The sequence below is a fragment of the Mus caroli genome, unplaced genomic scaffold, assembly GCF_978045245.1.
Source record: "Mus caroli unplaced genomic scaffold, Mus_caroli_1 scaffold_10, whole genome shotgun sequence".
In the NCBI taxonomy this organism is placed as follows: domain Eukaryota; kingdom Metazoa; phylum Chordata; class Mammalia; order Rodentia; family Muridae; genus Mus; species Mus caroli.
Genome location: NW_028227265.1, coordinates 41,877,194 through 41,898,966, shown reverse-complemented (window position 1 = coordinate 41,898,966; position 21,773 = coordinate 41,877,194). Strand labels below are relative to the sequence as shown.

General features: G+C 51.2%; 1 protein-coding gene across 3 annotated transcripts in view; it reads right to left on the bottom strand.

Annotated features, from left to right (window-relative positions):
• Positions 1-21,773, bottom strand: part of Znf423 (zinc finger protein 423) — a 299,483-nt gene that overhangs the window by 18,584 nt on the left and 259,126 nt on the right. For all 3 annotated transcript variants that reach the window (XM_085843729.1, XM_029480964.2, XM_085843730.1), the window contains 2 exons: positions 7,607-7,738; positions 6,079-6,194 (listed from right to left, as the gene is read on the bottom strand). In XM_085843729.1, the coding sequence (XP_085699855.1) occupies positions 6,079-6,194; positions 7,607-7,738 (248 nt within the window). The remainder of the gene's footprint in view (positions 1-6,078; positions 6,195-7,606; positions 7,739-21,773) is intronic.

Here is a 21,773-nt window from a genome sequence, read left to right as displayed (position 1 = left end):
CTACTAAAATAGTTTCTGGGTCCCCTGACAACAAGGCTTTTTATAGTTCAGCACTGCAGGCCTCATTTAAATCTATTAGCTCATATAAATGGCAATTTATTTAAACTTTGGAGGGTTTCTGTTTGCCTCGGTGGCAAAGATGACTGGGTTTTGCATGGGGCCCTGGAACTCTGTCATTTACTTGTGACCTTAGACAACCCCCCCCCACAAACCTCTCAGAGCCTCAGTTTCCATTTCTGTACATAGAGATGGAGCGACTGTCTCGAGGCTGTGCTGGCATAAACTATACCAATCACTAGAAACAGGGTGGGGCCGTGGCAGAAATGAAGCAAGAGAATGTCAGCCCTGTTCTTCACTTCACTTCAGGGATGTGTCCACCTTCAGAGCCCAGCTCTGGAGGCCTAGGTAGCAGTGCGCTGGCCCTGGGCATCCCTGGGTGAAGAACAGAAGGCAGAGAAAGCCTGAAGAGGGAGAAGGATAGGCCATCCACACTCTGTTGGTGGAAAGAGAGGTGCCCATGGGGATGTGGAGACAGCTGGGCTGGGCGAGCAGTGTCTGCTGTCCCTTCCTTTAGGTTGGCGAACTCTGGCAAGGGGCCGACAGGGCCCCAGGCCTTCATCTGCTGAGGCCTGCGGCTGAAAAACACAAGGCCAACAGCCCTGGCATTTTCCAAGTGTCTTAGTCCCTAATCATATCTCCATCCTGCCCTCCTGAACCAGTAAAAAGGCCGGGGTCACAGGACACAGAGGCAGGGGGGCCTGGGGCCATGTCCCTCCCAACTCATCTCAACGTTTCACTTCAGGTCCCAGCATGGCTGTCTGGTGTTGACAGCATCCAGGCCAGCACGGATGCCTCAGACAGAAGTTCTCTGGGTACTGCTTTGTTCCAGCTCAGAAAATAAAACTCCTAGAGGGAGGGAACTTTACAAACCCATAAGACACTCAAATTGCTTAATAGGAAACTGCAGAAAACAATGGCTGTACTACTGACCACATGTTTCTTTCCTGCACCCACAACATGCTAAGGACCTTTCTGGCATTTCTATGGAGAAGAACCACAGATAAGGAAGCCAACAACCACTGACTGTACAATACAACCACAAAGAAAGGACAGGGCAGTTGCAGAGAAGACGGAGGCCTACCACATTTAGTGATACTTGACTTCTGGGGACAGTACCCCAGGAACCCAATGTCATCTCCTTATGGCTTCCAGAAGCTATGGACATCATTACACATTCAGTCCCCTGCACGAGGTAGCTCTTCACAGAGGAGGGAATCGGGAGTAGCCAATGATTAAACTCCATGCCTTTTCCCAAAGCTTGGGGCCCATGAAGCATGCTGGGAAGGCTCTTCACCCCCAGAGTTGCAAACACTTGGGGGACAATGGACTTTCTGGAAGCTCCACGAGGTCAGCCTGGGTCTCCAAACCCAACATTAGGCCTGAGGACACAGGTGCTCGGTGTGTTACCTCGGGGAGGTTTCACAAGTCCTGCTTGGTCCCTCCTGTTGTTGGCCCACCTGCGGGCAATGACACTGTGGTCTGCTTTCTGAACTGAAACATTTTTTTTGCTTTTCCTAAAATGTCATGTCAGAATGCACATGGCGAGTCCTTCCGAATCTAACCTTCCTGCTTGGCACGGGAAATCCTTCTGGGTCCTTTCAGCATCCGTAGACACTGTTCAGCAAGTGTCACCCTCTCCCTGGGAGTGAATGGAACCTTCCGCTGAGGGGCCACTGCTGGCATAGGCATGCGGGTCTCAACTCCCCTCTCTCTGTACAAGCGCCCTGGGTTGGATTATGGGTAATGGCGGCTGTGCACTTAACTTTCTTTTTGTCACGAGGCTCTGCCATGCTGACCTCCCTCAGCAGGATGCCCGAGCTCCAGGTTTTTGGTGCCCTGGCCCCAGACAGGCTCAGCTTTCTGCATTTGTCTAGCTTTAGCCACTCTGGTGCTGTGGGTGACATCGCTCTGTGGCTTTCTCTGCTCCTTCCTGTCACAACTGACATTCATCTTCTCTGGGAGGCATGCGTGTCAAAAGTTTTTGCTCATTTTGTTGAGTTTTAGAAGTCACTCCACATTTACACAAACCTTTACTGGGCATGTGATGGGAAGGAGCCTCCTCCCTGCTGGTTCGCTCAATAGCGTCTTCCCAAAGCGTAACTCCAAACTTTGAATTGAGGATGTAAGTCAACCTTTCCCCCTGCTTGAGTTCCTACCACAGTGGAAATCAGGCTGAATCTCCACAGCCCTACAGATGTTGCTGGGTTCCGTGTTCCATCTGCTTCTTCCCGCCCACCAGTCCCTGCTCTTTGCCCCAGCTATATACCTACTCGTGCCGGCCACAGGCTCTTTGCACACACAGCTCTCTGCTACAGAATCCTGGCAGCTCACTATCTGAGCTTTAGCCCTAGACTGGGTACTGGGTGTACACTGGCCCTGTACACAAGCAGCAGATGAGCAGCGACTTTAGTTCCTGCTCATGATCTCAGGCATGCATAAACTCACATAGTTTTATCTCCAGAGTCCCTTGAATCAACCTCATGGATGAACACAGGTTTAAATAAGACTTGCCTCTCCCTCATTCTGGCAACAGTACTTTTACTGCACCCGCTCTTTAGAGGCAGACATAGAAGAGGCCCGCAGGCTTCCCATCTAGTCATCCCTCTAGTCCACAGCAGAACTCTGCAGAGCTGGAATAAACTCAATCCTAGGCTGTACACCTCCCCAAGCTCCCTTAGGTCACCGTGCATGTGCCCACCAACATGAGCTTCATACAGCTTCCTGACGCAACACTGTATGACACATGGTAGGTAAGGTAGTTAAGGCCCAGCAAGGGCAGGCACCCTGGCTGACCTCACTGCTGCCCTGGCTGACCTCACTGCCCTTCCGCGGCACCCAGGAGAAACCCCAGCATTGTTTTCTTCATGCAAACAAGACAATCCAGACCAGCTTCAATTAATGGCAGTGAAATCGTGGGGCCTGAAAACCCTCCTCAAACCCAGAAAATTGCTATTCAAGTTCCTTAACAAAAGCCATTATTTGCATAGATTTAGTGTTGTTACACTTCCCATTTAAATGGTCTGTAATTAAAATAATTAATCACAGAAAATAGTGGCTTGTTAAGGCTATAATTTAGTGAGGTTCTTTTACTTGAGGATCCCATTCAAAGGTTATCGGGGTGACCAGGGAACTGGTGGCTTCTAGGGTTTTCCTTTTTGGTAGGGCTGGAGATGGGTCCCAGGGCCCGTGCATGCTAGGAAACATTGTACCACTGAGCTACACCCTCAGCTTTTAAGTTCTCTTTATTTTAAGGCAAGGTCTAAGTTGCCTGGGCTGGGCTTGGACTTTTGATCTTCCTACCTCAGCCTCCTAAATAATAGGATTACAGGCTTGGTTACTCTGGGGTTGGTTCATAGCCCAAGGTTAGGCAGAGGCAAAGTGAGGCACAGTTGTCTTACCCTAGTTTCTCAATACTGATACATTCAGGAAGCCAAGCCAGTCCCTATGCTGTCTCGCTCAGGTCAGAGAAACAGGGTCAGAGAGTCTCTTCTTTCAGAGAGAAACTTGTTTGTTTATTATGTATCTCTCTCCCTCCACATTGTGGTGTATGTGTGAGAGAGAGAGACAGAGACAGAGTGAGACAGAGAGAGAGACAAAGTGAGAGACAGAGAGAGAGAGATATGGAGCACGCATGTCATGGCACATGTGCGTGTGTAAAGGTCAGAGGGCAAACCTGGGTGTTTGTCCTCCCCTTTCACATTGAGACAGGGTCTTTTCATTGAGTATTGTTGCAGACACCAGGCTAGCTCTCCCACTGCTGTGTACACCAGGCTGGCCATCCCCAGAGCTTCCAGGGATTCTGCCATCCCACAGCAGAGGCAACAGGATTGTAGGTACTCGCTATAGCACTTGGCTTTACAAGAGTTTGGGGAATTGTAACTCAGAGCTTCATGCATATGCAGCAAGCACTTTACCCACTGACCCACATCTCCCAAGTCCTCGGGGAGACATCTTAAAGCCAACAAGAAGAGACCAGTTGTTCCCTGCCATGGTGTCTGGGACAATGGAAGAGGGCAAAGCCAGGAGCGAGAGAGGCAGCCTGTTAGGAAACTGATTTAACACACTAACAGTGGTGTATACACACTCAGGTGTTTTTAAGCAGCCTGTCCTGTTGCTTCATCCCTTGGGTGACCCTGGTCTACTCTGGCTGATCGGTGGGTCACACAAGTAAGGCAGGTGGGAGAAAGGGCATGTGCCACCAGGCAGGCAAGGCAGCTCCCACACAGCCCAATGGGAGCTGGTTAGCAGCTCTGGCCCTGGGTACTGGCTCCTTACTGTCCTCAGCACAGAGAACAGAGACCCACTAGACTCCTGAGCCCCCTACTTATGATGCTATCCTGGAAGTGAAGCCCCTCTCTGGCCTGTTCTGTTTAACTCAATGCCTAACCCATCCACACTGGAGAGAGACAGAAGGCCATGAGCAATGTGAGAATATACGGGAGCTAGAGGGCTTGCCCCAAAGCAAAGAAACCTCCAAGGCCTGGTCTCTCAGCCAGAGCTGAGCTCAAGCAGGACCCAGGCAGCAGATGGCAGATCCCCTCGGTACCCTTCCTGGGCCCATTTTCAGCAACTATGGAGATAGGGTGAGGTAAAGCCTCCAGAAAACTCATCCTGCCTGCACCAGGCACTGCTATGGCCAGGAAAGGGATGGGTGACTGTCAGCCTCATGCTGGGTGGCTGGAAGGCTACTGGGTGTAGGCACAGCACTGCCCAGGTGTGAGATGAGGTCTGCCCTGCAGATTAATACATCCTGTGAAGATACACGATGTATCTGTGGGGATCTTGTTACATGCTGGCTCCCCCCTACCCTCCCCCCCCCCCACTCCCGTACTTTCTGGCAGAGGGTGGGGATACAGTGAGCAGCCTTAACTTCCCAACCTATGCATTCAGACACTGAGGCTCCTTCCCACCCCTAGGAAGCCAAGCATGGAGGGATGGCGTGTGGCTTGCTCTGAGGATCCTGTGTGGGAGAAGCTGACTGCATCTCTTCCCAGTGGAAGCTGGAAGAGCTGATGCACTCATCTCTCCTCCCTCCCTCCTTCCCCTCCTTGCATGGTGACCATGGAAACATAGATGGGCATGGACCCTCTGTGGGCACAGGTCACCGAATATCATGAACTCTGCCTGGATCTGCCACAGGAACGACAAATAAGCCTTTGTTCCTGGCTACGGTAATCTCAAGAATACCGCTGCTGCAACCTCCCCTCCCCACTGTGGCTGGGAGCAGTGGCTTCCCGGTGGGCAGCGCTTCTGAGCATCTGTGTGGCTTGGTTCCAGTTAAGGGGAGTGTGATCTCTGGGACTGCAGTGCTGAGCTGTGTGTGTCTGCCACCCCTCTGTGCGTGCACTGCCAGTGTCTGATGCTGCATGGGTGGGAGGAACTCTCCCTTATGTAGTGATGCTATTACATGGTGTGACCTTTGTGCGAGCACAAAGGGTGTGTCTAGTGGGCATGTGGACTCTTCATTGTTACTAAGAATTCCCTGGCAATGTCAGTGCAACAGAAAGCTCCGGATCCAGACCCAGATCTACAGAAAGTCAGTACCAAGTAAGAAGAGAAAGAGCCCCGTGGGACTGGAGGGCAGGGCTGCAGATGTCTATCCAGTGGTCCCCTGCATGAGGATCCCTTGGGAGGATCAAGTAAACTGGTGGAGAAAGACCTCTGTGGCAACCTGAGGCTCACACTGGCCTCAGTACCGATTGCCTTTCCTCTGAGCTGGAACCAACAGACATCCACTAGTGTCTATTCCAATTATCTGGGAAGAGCTGGATTCAGGCTGTGTGGGCCACATAGGCCAGCAGGCACAAAGTCAAACCCAGCCAAAAACTACCGGATGATCTGAGTGGGGAGCCTAGTGGGGAATCCACTAGGAAGCAGGGGTGGGGGGTATGAGCTAGAGTCTCCTGCTCATAGGCTCAGCCCCCTCCTGTAGGCTTTCTCAGGAATGCACAGGCTAGTATACACAATGCCAGCCAGCCGAGAGTGTAGCCTCTGGTGCATGGGGGCTGACACACTCACCTGCAACTCTGTCTGGAAGAAAAACTTCTGTGGGCACTGCGAGCAGTCGTAGATTTTGTCCTCCTGCCCGTGCACGGCGAAGATATGCTGTTGCAGCTTGTTGGCCTGGACGAAGACTGTATACACAGACACCGCAGTTAGAGGCCAGCCTCACTCAGCCCCACCACTTCCCCCAAGTAGGGATCACCCAGGCCTAGGTGTGGTTGGCCAAGGACTGCTTCTGGGAGCAGAGTCCCTATCAGAGGTCTCTGAACTAGATAAACTAAACCCTGCCCCATAACAGCGGTGCAACCTTGGGACAGACAGTTAAGCTCTCTGAGCTTTGTATCTTCCTTTAAACACTGTGGCTCATTATAGCAAACCTCGCTGGATGTCTAGGAGGATCATATGTGTAAATATAAGCAAGGTACTTTAAAAAATGAAGTAGCTCATGGTTAGGCCAGGGAAAGTACCCTCCACCAGCCAACTGCCTTCACTCTGCAATGTAGTCACTGCCATTACCCCATCTGACAGAAGAAAATCAACATTAAATGACTTGCCCAAGATCCCACTGCAAGTGGGTTGCAGAGATAAGACTAGAATTAGGTCAGCACAGCATAGTGCCTGGTACCAAGAGGTTAGTCAATGACATGAATCAGTGCTCCTGTCGTCAGGGATACTGTCTGCATCCTTGCATGTGATGCTAACAGATGGGCAGGGGATCCTGAGTTGGGGGAGGGAGGGGAAGGACCAGGGTGGGTGTTTCAGGGAGGCTGGGACCCCAGAGACATGTGCATACACATGTGTGTCATGAGCAGGTCATAACACTGGCTTCCTCTCCCCGTGACAGCAGTCCCCATGACAGCCCAGCCCTGGGCACATCCAGGAGATGACCCAAAGCAGCTGTGTGTCTGGGAGGCAAGCACTTCAGAGATAGTCTCCTGCCAGGCACCCTCCCTGGGGTGGGCTTCCCACAGAGGTAGACAGCAGATGTCGGGGAGGCCGGGAGAGCCCGGCTCCCTGTGCACACCGGCTGCCATCTGGGCAACAGGAGGGGGCCAGCAAAGCCCCCGAGATATGCCTCGGGCCGGGACAGCCACTCACTTGCTGGGGCTGGCAGCCAGCCTAGGGGCTGGAGACCTGGCCAACAAAGCTGCCCTCAAGCTGCTTGGCGGAAGCCTGGCTGGGACATGGAGCTCAAAGGCTGGGAGTGGGTAGGGTGAGGGGAGTGTACAGAGGCATCCCACTGATGCTGGATGGAGCTCATGACTCTGTGGAGCTTGGAGGATCCCAGGAAGGGCAGACAGCAGGAGAGAAGCTGTGGCAGGAGTGAGCATTTGCTCAGCCACAATAGGAGGAGGAACAGGAAGAGTGTCACCCAAGGTGACCCAAAAGGAAGGGAAAGGCAGGCTATGGGACAGGTCTGCATGATGGGAGACAGGACTTCAAAGGGGATGAATGGGGGCTGAGAGGCAGGGTTCCAGCTGTGATACAGGGCAGGCTCCTCCCACCCCCATGCATTCTTGCCATGCCAGCACGGGTACCTTACCTGTGAAGCAGACAGGGCACTTGAAGGTACCACCCATGCCCTCGAAGCTGTGCTCAATGAGGTGGCAGAGGAGCTTGGCTGGGGAGTCGAACATCTGGTTGCACAGTTTACACTCATGGTTAATGCCTTCCTCTGCAAAGGAAAGTGACAACTTCAGTGATGCTCACGCAGGAGTAACCAGAGCTAACACACCCTGTATTAGTCCCAGAACACCTCACACTATCCCTAGGATACCCCCACACCAGCTGTGGGTCACCCTGCACCAGGGCATCCCTGATCACTGGAACTGAAGCTGATACAGGGAACCACAGACACGAGTCGCAGCTCTGCTCTGGACAGCCTAGCCCTGACGCTTGTAGCAGCTGGTTTTGGTTTCTCCTTCTGGTCATAAGCCATGTTCGACAGCTTGAGTTCTGAGAGCCCATGGAAAGGGGGCCATACTTCATACTAGATGGTTAAAGGGAGTAGCCTGGGTCTTTTTAAAATCCAATTGAATATTCATGGGTGTGTGATATGCCAGGGATTGACTGAAATGAGCTTAGGCATTCTTTGGAGAACGAAATGGATAATGTCTTCACTCCAGTGGGGATGGGGATGGGGACAGCATGGAGCACCAATCAGCTGGTGAGCTGGGTGTGAGGGTTGCTCAAAAAGGGAGTGGCCAGAGAATGGCTGGGTGGGAGAAGGTGGAGAAGTAGGATCCTAGAGGAAGTTGCAGCGAGCAAGCTGTCTCTTGTGGGAACGTTTGCCTAGGCTGTGAGTCACAGAGAAGGGCAGACTCCTTGATCAGCTTCCTACCGGAACAAATGTTCCCACCCTGGAACTGCTTCAACACCTGAGCCTTCGCTCAATTATGCCCAGAGAGCAGAATGATCCAAGGATCATGTCTGCTCACTTGCTGGGTTTGAGGTTCAACAACCTTGCCCAGAATCAAAATCTGGGTTCAAATTCTGCCTCGGTCCCCCTCCCCAGCTGCACACTGTAGAATGTAGACAGCCTGAGTCAGTGCTCCTCCTCTGTGACAGGGGGGAGTCTCTTGCTTTCAGCCCACAGTCAGAGATGGTGTGGGCACCCCCTTTCTTGAGTATCCCATCAGCCAGAGTAGGTGTCCTCTCTCAGAAGCACTCAGTGTCATCCTTCCTCTTATGGTCAAGATGCGAATTAATGAGTTAATTCATATAAAGCAGGATACAGCACACAGCAAGTGCTCAATTAGTGTTTACTGCTGTGCATGGCTGTTTTGGCAAAAAATGCAATCTGGGACAGCCAAGGACACAGCCCTCCCCTTGGCTCCCCGGGGAAGCAGGCTCACCAAAGGTGCCAGGTGCTCTGATTTGCCCTCAAAGGCAAGAATTAGGTAGCAGAGGGGCTCTGCTGGTGGCAAGCCACAGACACAGATGGGCTGAGCCTCCTGGCGAGTCCCTGGGTCCCCAGGCCCTGGCAGGAATGCTGGGACAGCAGGCTCTCATTCCCTGGCCCAGCTCATCCCCCACACTCCAGGCACCCCCACCGCTGAATTGCACACTCTATGTGCAGGTGGGCCTGCCCCACATAGCCCAGTGGCTGGAATCTGCCGGGTTTTTGTCATGTCCCTAGAGCCCCAGCAACTAGGCCACGTGCACCCGGCAGAAATGCGGGCAGATCTTTCCTTTACACTGGTGGAAAAGAGACTCATTGACAAGTTTGGGGACATGGGGCAGGCTCAGCACGCTCGCCACAAAGGCCCTGCACACCTCCTCCACTTCCCATGGGAGGCGCTCATTGTAATTAGAGATGACTTCCAGTGTGGGGGCTGCCTCTAAAGACCCCCCAACATGCCCTGCACTCCTCCCCACTACACCAACAATGCTTCTCAGAGGCTGGTGCATGGGATGAATTCATGCATGCAGGACAGGATGAGAACCACCCTTCTGTGTGGCTTTCCTGTGGCAATGTGGACTCTCCTGATGCTCCGTTCACAACTGAGACAGAGGTAAAAAACGAGAGGTTTCTATGGGGGTTTACTACAGCAGTCTTAGAAGCAGTACTGCTGACTAGGAAATGGGATTTCCAGGAAGAAGAAACGGGTTCAGAGAATGAGGTCACTTGCTAAGATTGGGGTGTTGCTCTGTGCAGGATACAAAGCCCAATCACACGTGTGTGGCTCGCTCTCACCCCCACCTCATCCACAAGCAGCTTCTCAGTGTTCCAGTCCCAGCACCACTGCGGCTGCAGGCGGGCAAGGATGCTGCCTTGCTGTCCTGCAGCTCCCAAAGCACAGGCCACCTATAGCGGGGCTTCTCAGAAGCAGTCCTGAGAAGAGGTGTCCAGCTGGGGCTCTGCAGCTGTCTGGCTAGAGCTGGCTCTGCAGCAGGGCTGAGGAATGGCTGACTGCTCTGACTCCAAACAGCCTTTCAGCACTTGGCTGTGACTGGGGCTGTGCTGTCTGATATACAAACACTGAGAGGACAAAGACGGGGCTCCTGCAACTTATAAATCAGAGAAATCATGTCTGACAGTCACTTTCCGATCCATGAGCGCCGAGCAATTCATCAGCTGCTCCCCTCTGATTCACGGAGGCAGCTCCGCCCAGCGCCCGCGTTCATAAATATGTGCACAGTCAGGCGGCCCTGAGCCACCAGCCACTTGCGGGGGCCTAAACGGCTGACAAATCACAGCCCAAACCTGTGTCAAAGTGAGGTTCTGGGCTAATTAGATCAAAAGCCCAGCAGACAGACAACTGCCTGTCTGGGACCCTTTCCTCTATGTCTCCCAAGTGCTTAAAAGAGTCAGACCTGGGGAAGGGGGTGGAGGGATAGAACACACACAGAAAGTCCAAGTCTGAAGGGACAACAAAGGGCCTAGGGGCTCCTGCAGACCTAGGAACATCTTTCCCTCAGCTTGGCCTTTGATTTGCCAGTCTTCACAGATCGGGCTCCTCCTTATGGCAGGGTGGGCTGCACTCCCTGGGGTACCCATCAAGTGCACCTCTGCCTAGAAAGGCAGCCCGGAAACGGGGGGGGGGGGGGGGGGGGGAGGGCCAGGAGGCAGTTAGGAGGACTAACTGTCCTAGTTAGTGTGACAAACGTTGCTGGCTGGCGTGTGTGTGTGTGTGTGTGTGTGTGTGTGTGTGTGTGTGTGTGCATGTGTGGTGCATATGACCCACACTGTCAGCAAGCCCAGTACACCCAGCCGCCATTGCTCTCACCCCGAGGTTCCAACAGCCTCTCCTGTCCCAAGACAGCGGCATCCTCTGAGAATCACTTTTGTGAGTTATATAAGATTGTGCAGTGCTTGCCACACCTCAGAGCAGAATGACAAAGCTGTCTGGGAGCTCCCGGGGCCTCTCCGCCCCAGTGTGGGAGCTGGGGGACTTTGTGAGTTAAGACTCACGATCCTTTCTATTCTTTTTTTTTTTTTATAGCACATGACAGGCATCCATGAGAGAGACCTGCACACCTCAAGTGAGTTACACAGCCCTGCTCGTTTGTAAAGTGAAATGCAGATCTCGCCCTGAAATTCAGATCTGCCTCCTGCTCCCCGTGAGTCATGCTAGCACGGGGAATCTATTGATTTAGTGCGATATTTTAAAAAGTGAAAATAAGCCGGGACATGGTGGTATACACCTGAATCCCAGCTCTCAGGAGGACTGCTTATGAGGTCAAGGCCACCCTGGGCTACATACTGAATTCAAGGCCAGCAAGGGCTACATATCAAAAGCCTGTCTCTAAGACATACATACATACATACAAACATACATACAAACATACATACATGCATACATACAAACATACATGCATACATACAAACATACATACATACATAAATACAAACATACATACATACATACATACATACATACATACATACATACAAATAAAGACACAACATGCCAGCCAATCAAGGCATCAAGAAGGAAGCTTCCAGATCCCCCATTTTCCTTTCCCCTCCTCTGCTCTGGAATAATAAGGGTTAATTTTACACTCCATTTCTCAAAAAAAATAATAGGATGTGCTTTTGCTTAAAACCAAGTCAGCTCACTGGAACCTTTCAGGCTGAAACTGTGTCACCCAAAAGAAGAGCTGAGGGCTTTGTGGAAGAGCATCGTGCAGAGATGATAGCTCCCTGTAATGTCCTCGGCAACGACTTTTGTCTCCAAAAGCATTTGATCCCTGGCAGACACATACTTATTTCCATACAGGTCTTGGGGGAAGCTAGGAGGAGAGAGAGCCGATTCAGAACCCTGAAGGTGAGACTCCAGTGGGTCCCGCTGATGTCAAAGGCAGGCCAAGCACACACTCAGAGGCCATAATTTGCTGCCTGGGAGGGAGAAGCAGCAGGCTGTGGAGGGAGTGGACAGGGCATTGTTCTTGGAGTCCGCGGACTGCTCCAGACATATTGCCTGATCTGGATCTGATGGCAGAGACTTCATTGAGGAAGCTACTCTGTTATCATTAATGCGTGTCCCTCTCTAGCAAGGGGGATCGGTGACTGCTACTTGTGTCGACAGGAGGCACAACTAGTCACTTATATCAGGGAGTGATGATAAAGGACATGCAAGCCGGAACCAGAAACACTTGGTCTAGGGCGCCAGGGCCAGCGTCATTTGCTGTGCACATTTGTGTAACTCACTTAACCTCTTTATGCTTATGTCTCAGCTAGAAATTGGAAAAAATAATCATGTTTTTTGCAGGGCAGGCAAGCAGGACTGGTTTTGCCACAAGACTTCTGCTCTCATTGAAGCTCCTCCCAGATGTCCTTAACTTCTGCTTCTCATTGCCCTCAGGTAGACCTCTGTGAAGAGGTCTCAGGGGACACCTCTCACGAAACCAGGGCAGTCTGTATCCCTCTAATCCTTCCCTGCCTTGGGGGTGCTCACTGGATGCTGGGCCACAGGGAACTTACAGGGCGGTGCCTGACAGCTTGCACTGACACAGGTCAGAACAATGCAGGCAGTGCCTGGAACGTCAGGGACAGTGCTGGGAAATGCTGGTGACATTTCATCACATGTCTGTGGGCACTCACAACCACACTGATCTCATATTTAATTTTTGGATCCTCTCAGAACCATGGCTGTTTCATGGCTCCCTCAACTGACCCAAGAGGAGAGGGGACTTGAGAGAGGTGGCCCTCTCCAAAGACTACATAGAACATGCATCCCTCTTCCTCTTGGAGCCCAGGAGCCTTAGAAAACATAAGACAATGATACAAGACATGAGGACCAGAGCTAGTAAGACACCCCATGTTCCTGAATCATTTTTTGTGGTAGGCTGACAGAGACACTCAGATCCAAGGCCAAGCAAAGGCCCAGGGCCCTCCCTCCAGTGCCTAGGACAACCAAAAGAGGTGCCATGCCACCAATTAAGCACAGGCAGATCCAAGTATGACCATGGACCACTGAAACAGGCCCGATCCTCAGAACCCTCACTAGAGCAGGGTGCCAGGTCAAACGGCCCATTTCAAGTGAGCTCTGCATAGCCTTGACCCTCATCCCAGATGCCAGGTCTTTGGGGACACTTAAAAGGAGGGTTAAGGGGGCAGATAGAAGGAAGACTGCTGCCACAACTTTCCACGTTTGAGTTAGATGGGCCCCTTGCTAGCACTAACTCAGGCTTGGCAAGAGGGCTGGAAACTTCTTTGAGTGAGGGAAGGACAGTGACATCGAGAACAGTGCCAGGCTGTGGCATCATCCTTGGGACAGAGCTGCTACAAATAGAAAAAATGCAAGGAAATGTGGTCCTTAAAGCCATCACTTATCCAAGAGCCCCAGGGCTTACTACATAGTGCAAGGCATGAGCCCACAGTCTGAGTCTACAGCCTGCCCCAAACAGCAGGTCAAGAGAAGGCCCTAGAATTCACAGCCCAGACACAGACACTCTCCATACCTCCACTCACAGAGACAAGGGGAGAAAGGGTGCTTCAGTCTGGCAAGCAACTTGGGAGGCAAGAGATGTGTGTAGTGGGGAGACCCAGGAAAGGACACCCTCCCCCACACTTCCCAACAAACAGCAAGTAGACTCAGAACAGGAAACCAGAAGTGGCTAATGGAGTCAGTCCTTTGTTGCCAGCCAGGAACAAAGACTACTGGGTAGAAGACAAGAGGGCAGGTGGGTGTGGCTGCAAACATGGCCCTGGAAGTGAAGGTGGGGTGAGAGGTGATAACAGTGGGATCTCAGAGAGGACAAAGGTCAAAGGAAAACTTTAGCAAGGTCTATAGGAGGTCTTCATAGGTGGCAGAACTGGCATGCAGGCACACACAGAGTGGTGAATTGGACCAGAGCACCGCCTAGTCCACACACACTCCCCCCCATGTCATGTGTCGCTGACCAACAGTCCCAGGGAGCAGAATCTCAAGCTCAGCTTCAGACCCAAGGCAAAGTGTCCTGCTGTTTGGGGCTAGTACTAAGATTTGATAACCGCTGATATGGCCAAGAGATTACTAGCCAGACCAGAGGACAAGACACAGCCCTGGGAAGGGCAGGAAGTTATCTTTTGTGTGTTTTGCTCATACCAGCTAATGTGGGGAACCATTTTCTGCAGGAAGAGATACTGGAAACCCCCCACACAGGTGACCACGGCTCCCCCAAGCCTTTGTCATCAACAATGCCCTGCACTAGTCCTTGGTGGTGTGTGCCCCTTGACACTCCATACCAGTCAGGAAGGCTCAGTGGCTACTTCAAGGCCCCACTGCCACCACCACCGCCACCCCCACCCCCACCTTGGGTTCACAGTCTCCTAATTAATCCTGAAGGATGGGCTGTACCCCTCATCTGCCCCAGGGGCACCCTCCCAGGCCTGTCTGGCCAGGAGGGACCCATCATCATACAGTCCCCCGATGTTTCAGGAGGCCCTATAAATGAGCTCTGGCAGCCTGAACCGGGGCCCCACAGGGACCCAGAGCCTCTTCAAAACAGAGCCCTGACAATTAGGCAGTCTGAGTTTTGAAAGGCCTGGGATTGATGGCGTGGACAGTAAAAATATCACCTGGGGAGCTGGGTGTAGTCCTTGGAGGGTTGCCTGAGGTCAGTTGCTATGGTAACGGAGAATGAGCTCAACCTTGTAACTGACCCTTATCTTTTTTTGATCTGTGGGCCACTTGGGGCCAAGGCTTGAAATCAACTGGAAAATAATCCGGTCACATATCAGAAGGAAAACTATTTATACTTATTTACCCAGGTACCCAGTCACACACACACCCCATTCCCTTAGATAGGGAGGCTGAGTCTGTAATGAGCTGATGACGTGGCGGCACCAATACTCATGGAGGCTCTGTGATGCAGGAAGAAGGAAGCCTCCCTCTCAGCAGCCATTCTTGTGAGAAGCTCATCCCGCCCCCGCTCCCCCCTCCCACAGTCCCTAGCTTTCTCCTAGACCACCGCAGGCTTTCCAGCCTCCTGTGTCTAGCACAGACCAAGAAGCAGGTGAGCTTTGCAGGTCCACCTACTGTCTACTGTGGGACAGCACTGTGTAAGCTTGGAAGGGTCCCCTCCCTACTCTCTCTGCACCAGAAGACTGTTCTAGGATGTGAGGCTCAGAGGAGCCAGGCAGGTGTGCATGCTTCTTTGTAACTGAGGCCAATACTGGGGCTGGGTTGGTGGAGGACGGTCACACACTGACTAAACTGGACAGCTTGGCTACCGAGATCATCCAAATGGCCAGTCTCAACTCCAGGGTCTTACTCTTCTAAGCTACAAGCAACTTTGCTTTTACCTCCTTCAAAACTGAAGTCCAAAGACTCCTGATGGCTCCACTGACTGAACATTCCAAACAGCCACATCAGGGGTCATAGTCCAGCCAGAGGTCAGCAAAGTCAGAGTGATTCCAGCTAGGCATCGTTGTAGCCAACAGAACCCTGATCACCTTCCAGAATCCATGGCCCTGTCGCTCAGGTGCTTTCCTGCCGCCGCCATCCAAGACATGCTTACATCTCCCTCGTACTGCAGTAGGCAGATGGCAAGCACTGGACCGCTTGTCATTCCTTTAAAGAGTTCACGTCAGCTTTGTGGCCACCCTCCATCCACTTCCACACTGCTCCCATACACGTGCTGACCAGTGCACCTGTGCAGATCCCAAAGCCCTTTCATTCAACCAGGACAGTCATGGCTGGGGGCTCCCAGCAGCATCCTGCTGTGCTAGCAGGATGCATGCAGCCTTCTGTTCCTAGCAGGGTCCCCTTCCTATGCCTCTCCTGCCGGGGCTCCTGTGACCAGGTTGTCTCATTTCCTTGTGGTTTTCCCTGTTGCTCTTCCTTTAAATACACATTTATGTTGTGTGGGCGTGTGGGTTGCACACATGTAGATCAGAGAACAACTTCTCAGGAGTTGGGCTTCTCCCTCTACCTTGTTAAGACGGGGTCGGTTTTGCTTCTCTTGTTGTGGTTGGTTCTCCAGGCTAGTGGGCTCCATGAGATTCTGCTATCCCCACCTCCCTCTTTGCAGTAAGAGATGAATTCAATACTTCACTACATCTGACTTACAAAACCAAAAACCAAGTGTCCCAGAGATCAAACTCAAGTCACCAGGCTTGTGCAGCGAGCACACCCTCCTGCTGAGCCATCTCCCAAGTCCCTTGTTCTCTCCCAAACCCCAGGGAGATTCCCTTCCACTGAGGTCAAAGAAGTATGAAAAGGAGAGTCTGGCTCAGGTCCAAGGTCCCTCCTGGGTACATCTCTGCAGCTGGGCCAATGCAAGCAGCTTCCCCCACCTTGAAAGCCCCAAAACCTCAGTCAAAGGCTGCAGTGGCTTGGGTGGCACACAGCTGGGGAGGCCTTGCAGCATCCGCGCCAGGGACAATAAGAGAAGCTCTAACCTCCAAGGACATGGTGACAAGTTGTCTGGTAAAAGGAATGTCACCAAGGGACAGAAGGTAACTACTTCCTGTACCTTCTGGATGGGGAAAAAGGAAACATGGATAAGCCCCCTCCGTCACCCTCAGACAGGAGAGGAAGATGTCTCTAACAGCAACAACAAGACACAACCACTGGAGTTCTATGCAATTGAGACTTCTCAGAGGTTGGCACGCAGCTCAGTGGCAGAATCCTTGCCTAGAACATGTGAGATCTCAGTGGCAGAATCCTTGCCTAGAACATGTGAGATCTTAGGTACAATGCCCAGCATTACAAGAAAACTAAATTAAAAAGAAAATGTCTTTGCCTCCAAACTCCTAGAAATTGAAACTATAGAGAGCTTGAAATATATTGAAAAGGATTGACTGTCCCCAGCCCTCCTCACACCACACCCCTCTGTCTGCCACACTGAGGACTGATGTTGCAGAGAGGGAAGATTTCACATCCCCTGCCTAGACTGCCTGGGCTTCCTGGGCTCAAGTAACTTAGCCTCCTTAGCACATAGCTGATCTTAGATTAGTTTTCCACAGCAAGGCAACTGCCTAAGACTCCATCTTGTTAATAATCCTCAGATTAATGGCCTCTAATAATATACAATTAACATGACAGGCAGGCTACAAAGCCCTCATTGTCACCGACCCTGCCGGGGACACACGAATTACCCCTGCTTCAAGGGTTTTCTCTACTGCCGGCTTCACTTTCTGTCCCTACCAAAAATCATTGCATGAAATGAGCGACAGCATAGCATCAGGAAAGCCGGGCTGTGGCTCACAGGCATACAGAGACACAGAACAGAGACACAACACTCGGTGGCATGGGAAGGAGCCACACTTTCACACGGTCTTCCCAAAGTCAGAGGTAGAGCAGTCTTGACACTCAGGAGGACCTATCATGGGAAACCCTGGTGCTCTGACAGCTTAGAACCTACAGTTCACTGCTTCCTTGAGGTTTCTTTGGCCCTTAACCGGACATTGGGCATCTCAACCCTCAGTTGGGAAAAAAAAAGACAGAAAGTAATGTTTAATTTCTCTTAAAAAATTCATTTCCTTCCTTTTTTTCTTCCTTCCTTCCTTCTTTCTTCTTTCCCTTCCTTCCTACCTGTCCCTGTGTCTGTCTGTCTATCTGTCTGTCTGTCTGTCTGTCTCTTCTTTATAAAATAGACATCTTCTAAAGCTATACTGTCCAATATGGTAGTTCCTGGCCACCTTTAGCAATTCAAATTTGAATTAATTATAGTCAAAATTAAATCCTCTGTTCCACAGACTAGTGGCATCACATGAACTTTTTCAGTGGGCAGAGGACAGAGATACGACAGAGCCACATTAGCTCAAGTTCACAGTAGCACTTGGTTTATTCGGTTCTGGAGCTGGGAGATCCCAGACTCTCACTCAGGATGCTTTGCTGGCAGCACCCAGAGTCTAGACATGGGGTCTCCTATCTCCAGACAGCTCAGAGCCCCTGCAGCTCTGCTGCTGGTCCTGGCTGTGCTGGGTATTGCAGGCTAAGCTCTTTGATGATCCCATGGACCAGGATGAGGCAGTTCAGAGCAATAGTTCTGACAGCCACCACCCCAGAAGGGCAGGGGACAGGTAACAGACAGAGTATACCAGCAGGAGGGATGTAGGCTGCCTGCTAAGCAGCTGGAGACCAGGGTGGAAAACACACAGGTAGCCTCATTTCCTTAAGCCAGCTTAACAACTGGGATAAGATATGAACAACATCAGGTCCTGAGCTCAGGTAGGATGCATACCCCAGCCCCAATTCGCCTAGATCTCTGGCTTTCATGGTGTCTTTTCTTTTTCAGAAAGAGCAACTTTCTAGATTCCTTTAAAAAGAAAAAATAGCGCATCCAAATACTCCAGCCCCCATCCCATCCTAAGATTATATCTTCTGCTAGAAGGCCCAGGCCCCACCTACCCAACACCCACCCACTTGGACCCGCTTCCTCACTCCTGATACAGAGGACCCTGTCAATCAGGCAGTACTCTCTTACACTCTGCCTCTGTCCTCCTTGCAGCAAGTGTCTAAGAGATGTCTACTGTACACAAAGCTAGCTGACCCGTTAAAACAAATGAAAGTGCTGTCTTTGCTAATGTTTAGTTAAATTTCTGTCCCTTCCAACCTAAACAACCCTAGCTAATAAATTCAAGTCTTTATAAGCCCCAGGTAGACACAGAGACAGTGTTCAATAAAGGCCAGGTTGAGCTGATGCTTGCCGGAGTTCAGGGTTCTGGGATGGGTCAGCCCTACGGCACATGGGCCACTGTGGTACCCCACACCATCCCACACACCACTTGACATGCCTAGGTAGCAGCCTTGCTGTATGGTTTCCTAGACACTACACACAATGGCTGGCAAGGCTGGGTCTTTGCCTAAGTCATGTCCAGCCAGAGAGCTGCTCTTAGCTACTCCAAGCTGCCTTCTGCGTATTTGCTATACTCAGCCGACACTTCCCAGGTAAGCACAGCAATCAAATGCCAACTGCTCCCACAAGCTGAGGGCTCTATGCTGCTGGAAGCACCTAGACTCTAGCACCCTCCCTGCCTCACAAGACGATGGTGTGCACCTGCAGCTGATAGCAAGTGCCATCATCATCGACATTATCACAGGAACTATGACTATGGCTGACATGTAGGTCATATAGGGTGACAGAAGTCAAAGGGATCCTACCTACCATATCAGGTTTGCTGAGAAAGGAAATTCTGAAAGGCTAAGCCAAGGGACATATGCAAAAACCTTTGAGAAAAAAAAAAAAAAAAAACAAAAAACCAGGGCTCTCAGAGATGCTGAGGTCTAGGCTGGCCCGCATCCCAGCTGGGCTGACACCAGTCCCTTAGTCCTTCTTACAATTTACATTCAGCCTTAAGACTCAGGTCTGGGACCCCAAAGCTGTTCTGAGGGCAGGTGGAACAGTAGAGGCTTTATCACGAAGAACCAAGGTCCTGCTTGGTGTTGCCAAAGGCTTGCACTGGAAGGATGATACTTCTTTTCCTACTAGACTTCACACACACATGCACTCACATGCGCACACACGCATGCACACACACACACACCTAGACACACATACGCACAGAGAGAGACACACACATACAGACACACAGACACAGACACACACACACACAAGTGCCTTGATGAGAAGGGCAGCTGACAACTCAACTTTGCAGAGCCATCTTGAAGTCTGGCAAAATCAACTTTTTCACTACAGCAAATACTTACAGCTCCAATCCCATTATGGTGACCTCAGGATCCTGAGGGCACAGGAGTCACATCCCAAAACTGACTTCTCTGCCTCTGTTGCATGCTTTAACCAGGCTGATCATATAAGGGATGGGCCTCAGCAAAGCCTTAGCACTCCTCAAGCCAGACCTCAGCACAGCACGTTGAATACTGACTGTGCCCCCAATGTGAATTCCTTGAGTCCCTGTTATAATCCCCTGGGAGAAAGCTTCCTCTTCCTGCCCAGGGCTCAGAAAACGAGAGATCCTGTAAGCTCTGTAGAGACAAGGCATATACCCATAAGACCAGGATCCAGGATGAAAATAGGGGACTAAGTGGCCTTTAGCCCACTCTATAACTCAGAGCCTCTTCCCTACTTTCCACGAGCCCTTGTAGCCATCTGAAAGATGTCTTAAGAGTGAGGTTCTGCACTTCCTCAAAGGAGCACTTCCTGTCCTCAGCCACATGGGCCAGGGACTATTTAAGACTCTTCTCCACGCCAGGACGCACTCATAGCAAAGACGAGACTACATTCTTACACTTGCCGTGCAAACTGGCACAGGTGGTACTCAATCACAGATCAGAGCTTTGCGTCTGTATACGGGCGCCTGCTTGTGTGGGCATTTGCGCAGGCGCACATCTGCTTCTCCACAGATTAAACAGGGCTTAGTACCTGTCCATGGTCCTGCCCACGGAGACAAGCACCTTCTCTAAATAGCAGCTGTCTCCGGCAGCGGACATAAACATGCACTCCATAGAGTACTACTTGGGTCGTGGGGTGGTAGGAGAAAACAGCTAGGGTTACAGGAAGAAACCAAGGGATCGCCTTCGAACAGCAGGATGCTTAGTGTTGCTTAGCTGCACTGTCTAGTTTTTCTGTAATGAGAACAAATAGCTTTTGCAATAAAATAGAATTAAAGCTTTTTAATTTAAGAAATTAAACTCAAGCTAGGCATAGCCACACATGCTTTTAATTTCAGTACTCGGAAGGCAGAGACAGGCAATCTCTGTTCAGGTCCGTCTCATCTCGTCTCAGGACAACCAGAGCTATGTAACAAGACCCTGTCTTGAAAACATAAATAATTAAAATAAAATGACTGAAGCTAGCGGATAATGACCGAGGCAGTGGTGGTGTTGACAGTGTGTCTGCTCTGTAACTGGAGGTAACTGGAGCGTAGATCTCCTAACCCCACTCAACCCCAGCAGTGTAGGCCCCTGGATAAGACAGGCTGGTCAAAGCATGGAGAATGGGCATCTCTGGAATGTCCAGCCATAAAGGAGACACCCTCTTCTCTCCAAGACTTGGAGAACATCATGGAAGAGGAGAAGAGGGATTCAAAAGATTTTAAGAGCCAAGAAGGATCTTGGAGAAAGAATGTGACAGAACCACTACACTCATGTGCTGACAGCAGCTGGATCCCCACCCCTGGCCCTGCCCCTGCCCCTGCGCCCTGCCGCCACCGCCCAGCTAAGGAGTTACTGACAGCTGATGATGGCTGCCACAGGAAGATGAGCCTATTTTCATGAAGGATATGGCACTAGGCAGGTCAAACAATGCTCCAGTGAATGGCCATACACCCCTGAGTATATGGATACCATAAATTAGATTCAGTGCAACATTTAAAAAAAAAAAAAAAGACATGGAACTGGGACATGGTCCTGTGTGTGCATCTGAGAGGAAGGAATAGATACAGAATACATTGTATGCAGGTACAAATTTCTCAATAAAGAAACAGTATATTAAAGAAGACACCCGTGGTAGCTTTCCTCGCTTGGACAGTCCTAGCTGTATGAGGCCCCACAAAGACCTGCATCTGGCCTCCACCTACAGTGGGGCAGGCTGCTCCTGGTTCTCCTCGGCTGTGTGCCCTCACACCTATCAGGAGGATAAGCCACTCTCCAAATCCAGGCTCTGCTGTTGAGATAGGAAAGTCCCCTTTCCGTCTGGGGAAGCCCCTCCCCTCCCTGTGTAGAATGAGAAAACCTGTGACTGACGTGCAGGTTGAGTGATGGTGTGCCTTCCTATAGCTGGGCAAATACCTGCTGGGAACTTGGCTAGCCATGGGTCCTCAGCATAGCAATGGTGGTGATTTAATAAGGTAAGGTGCCACGCACTCTCATGTTAGG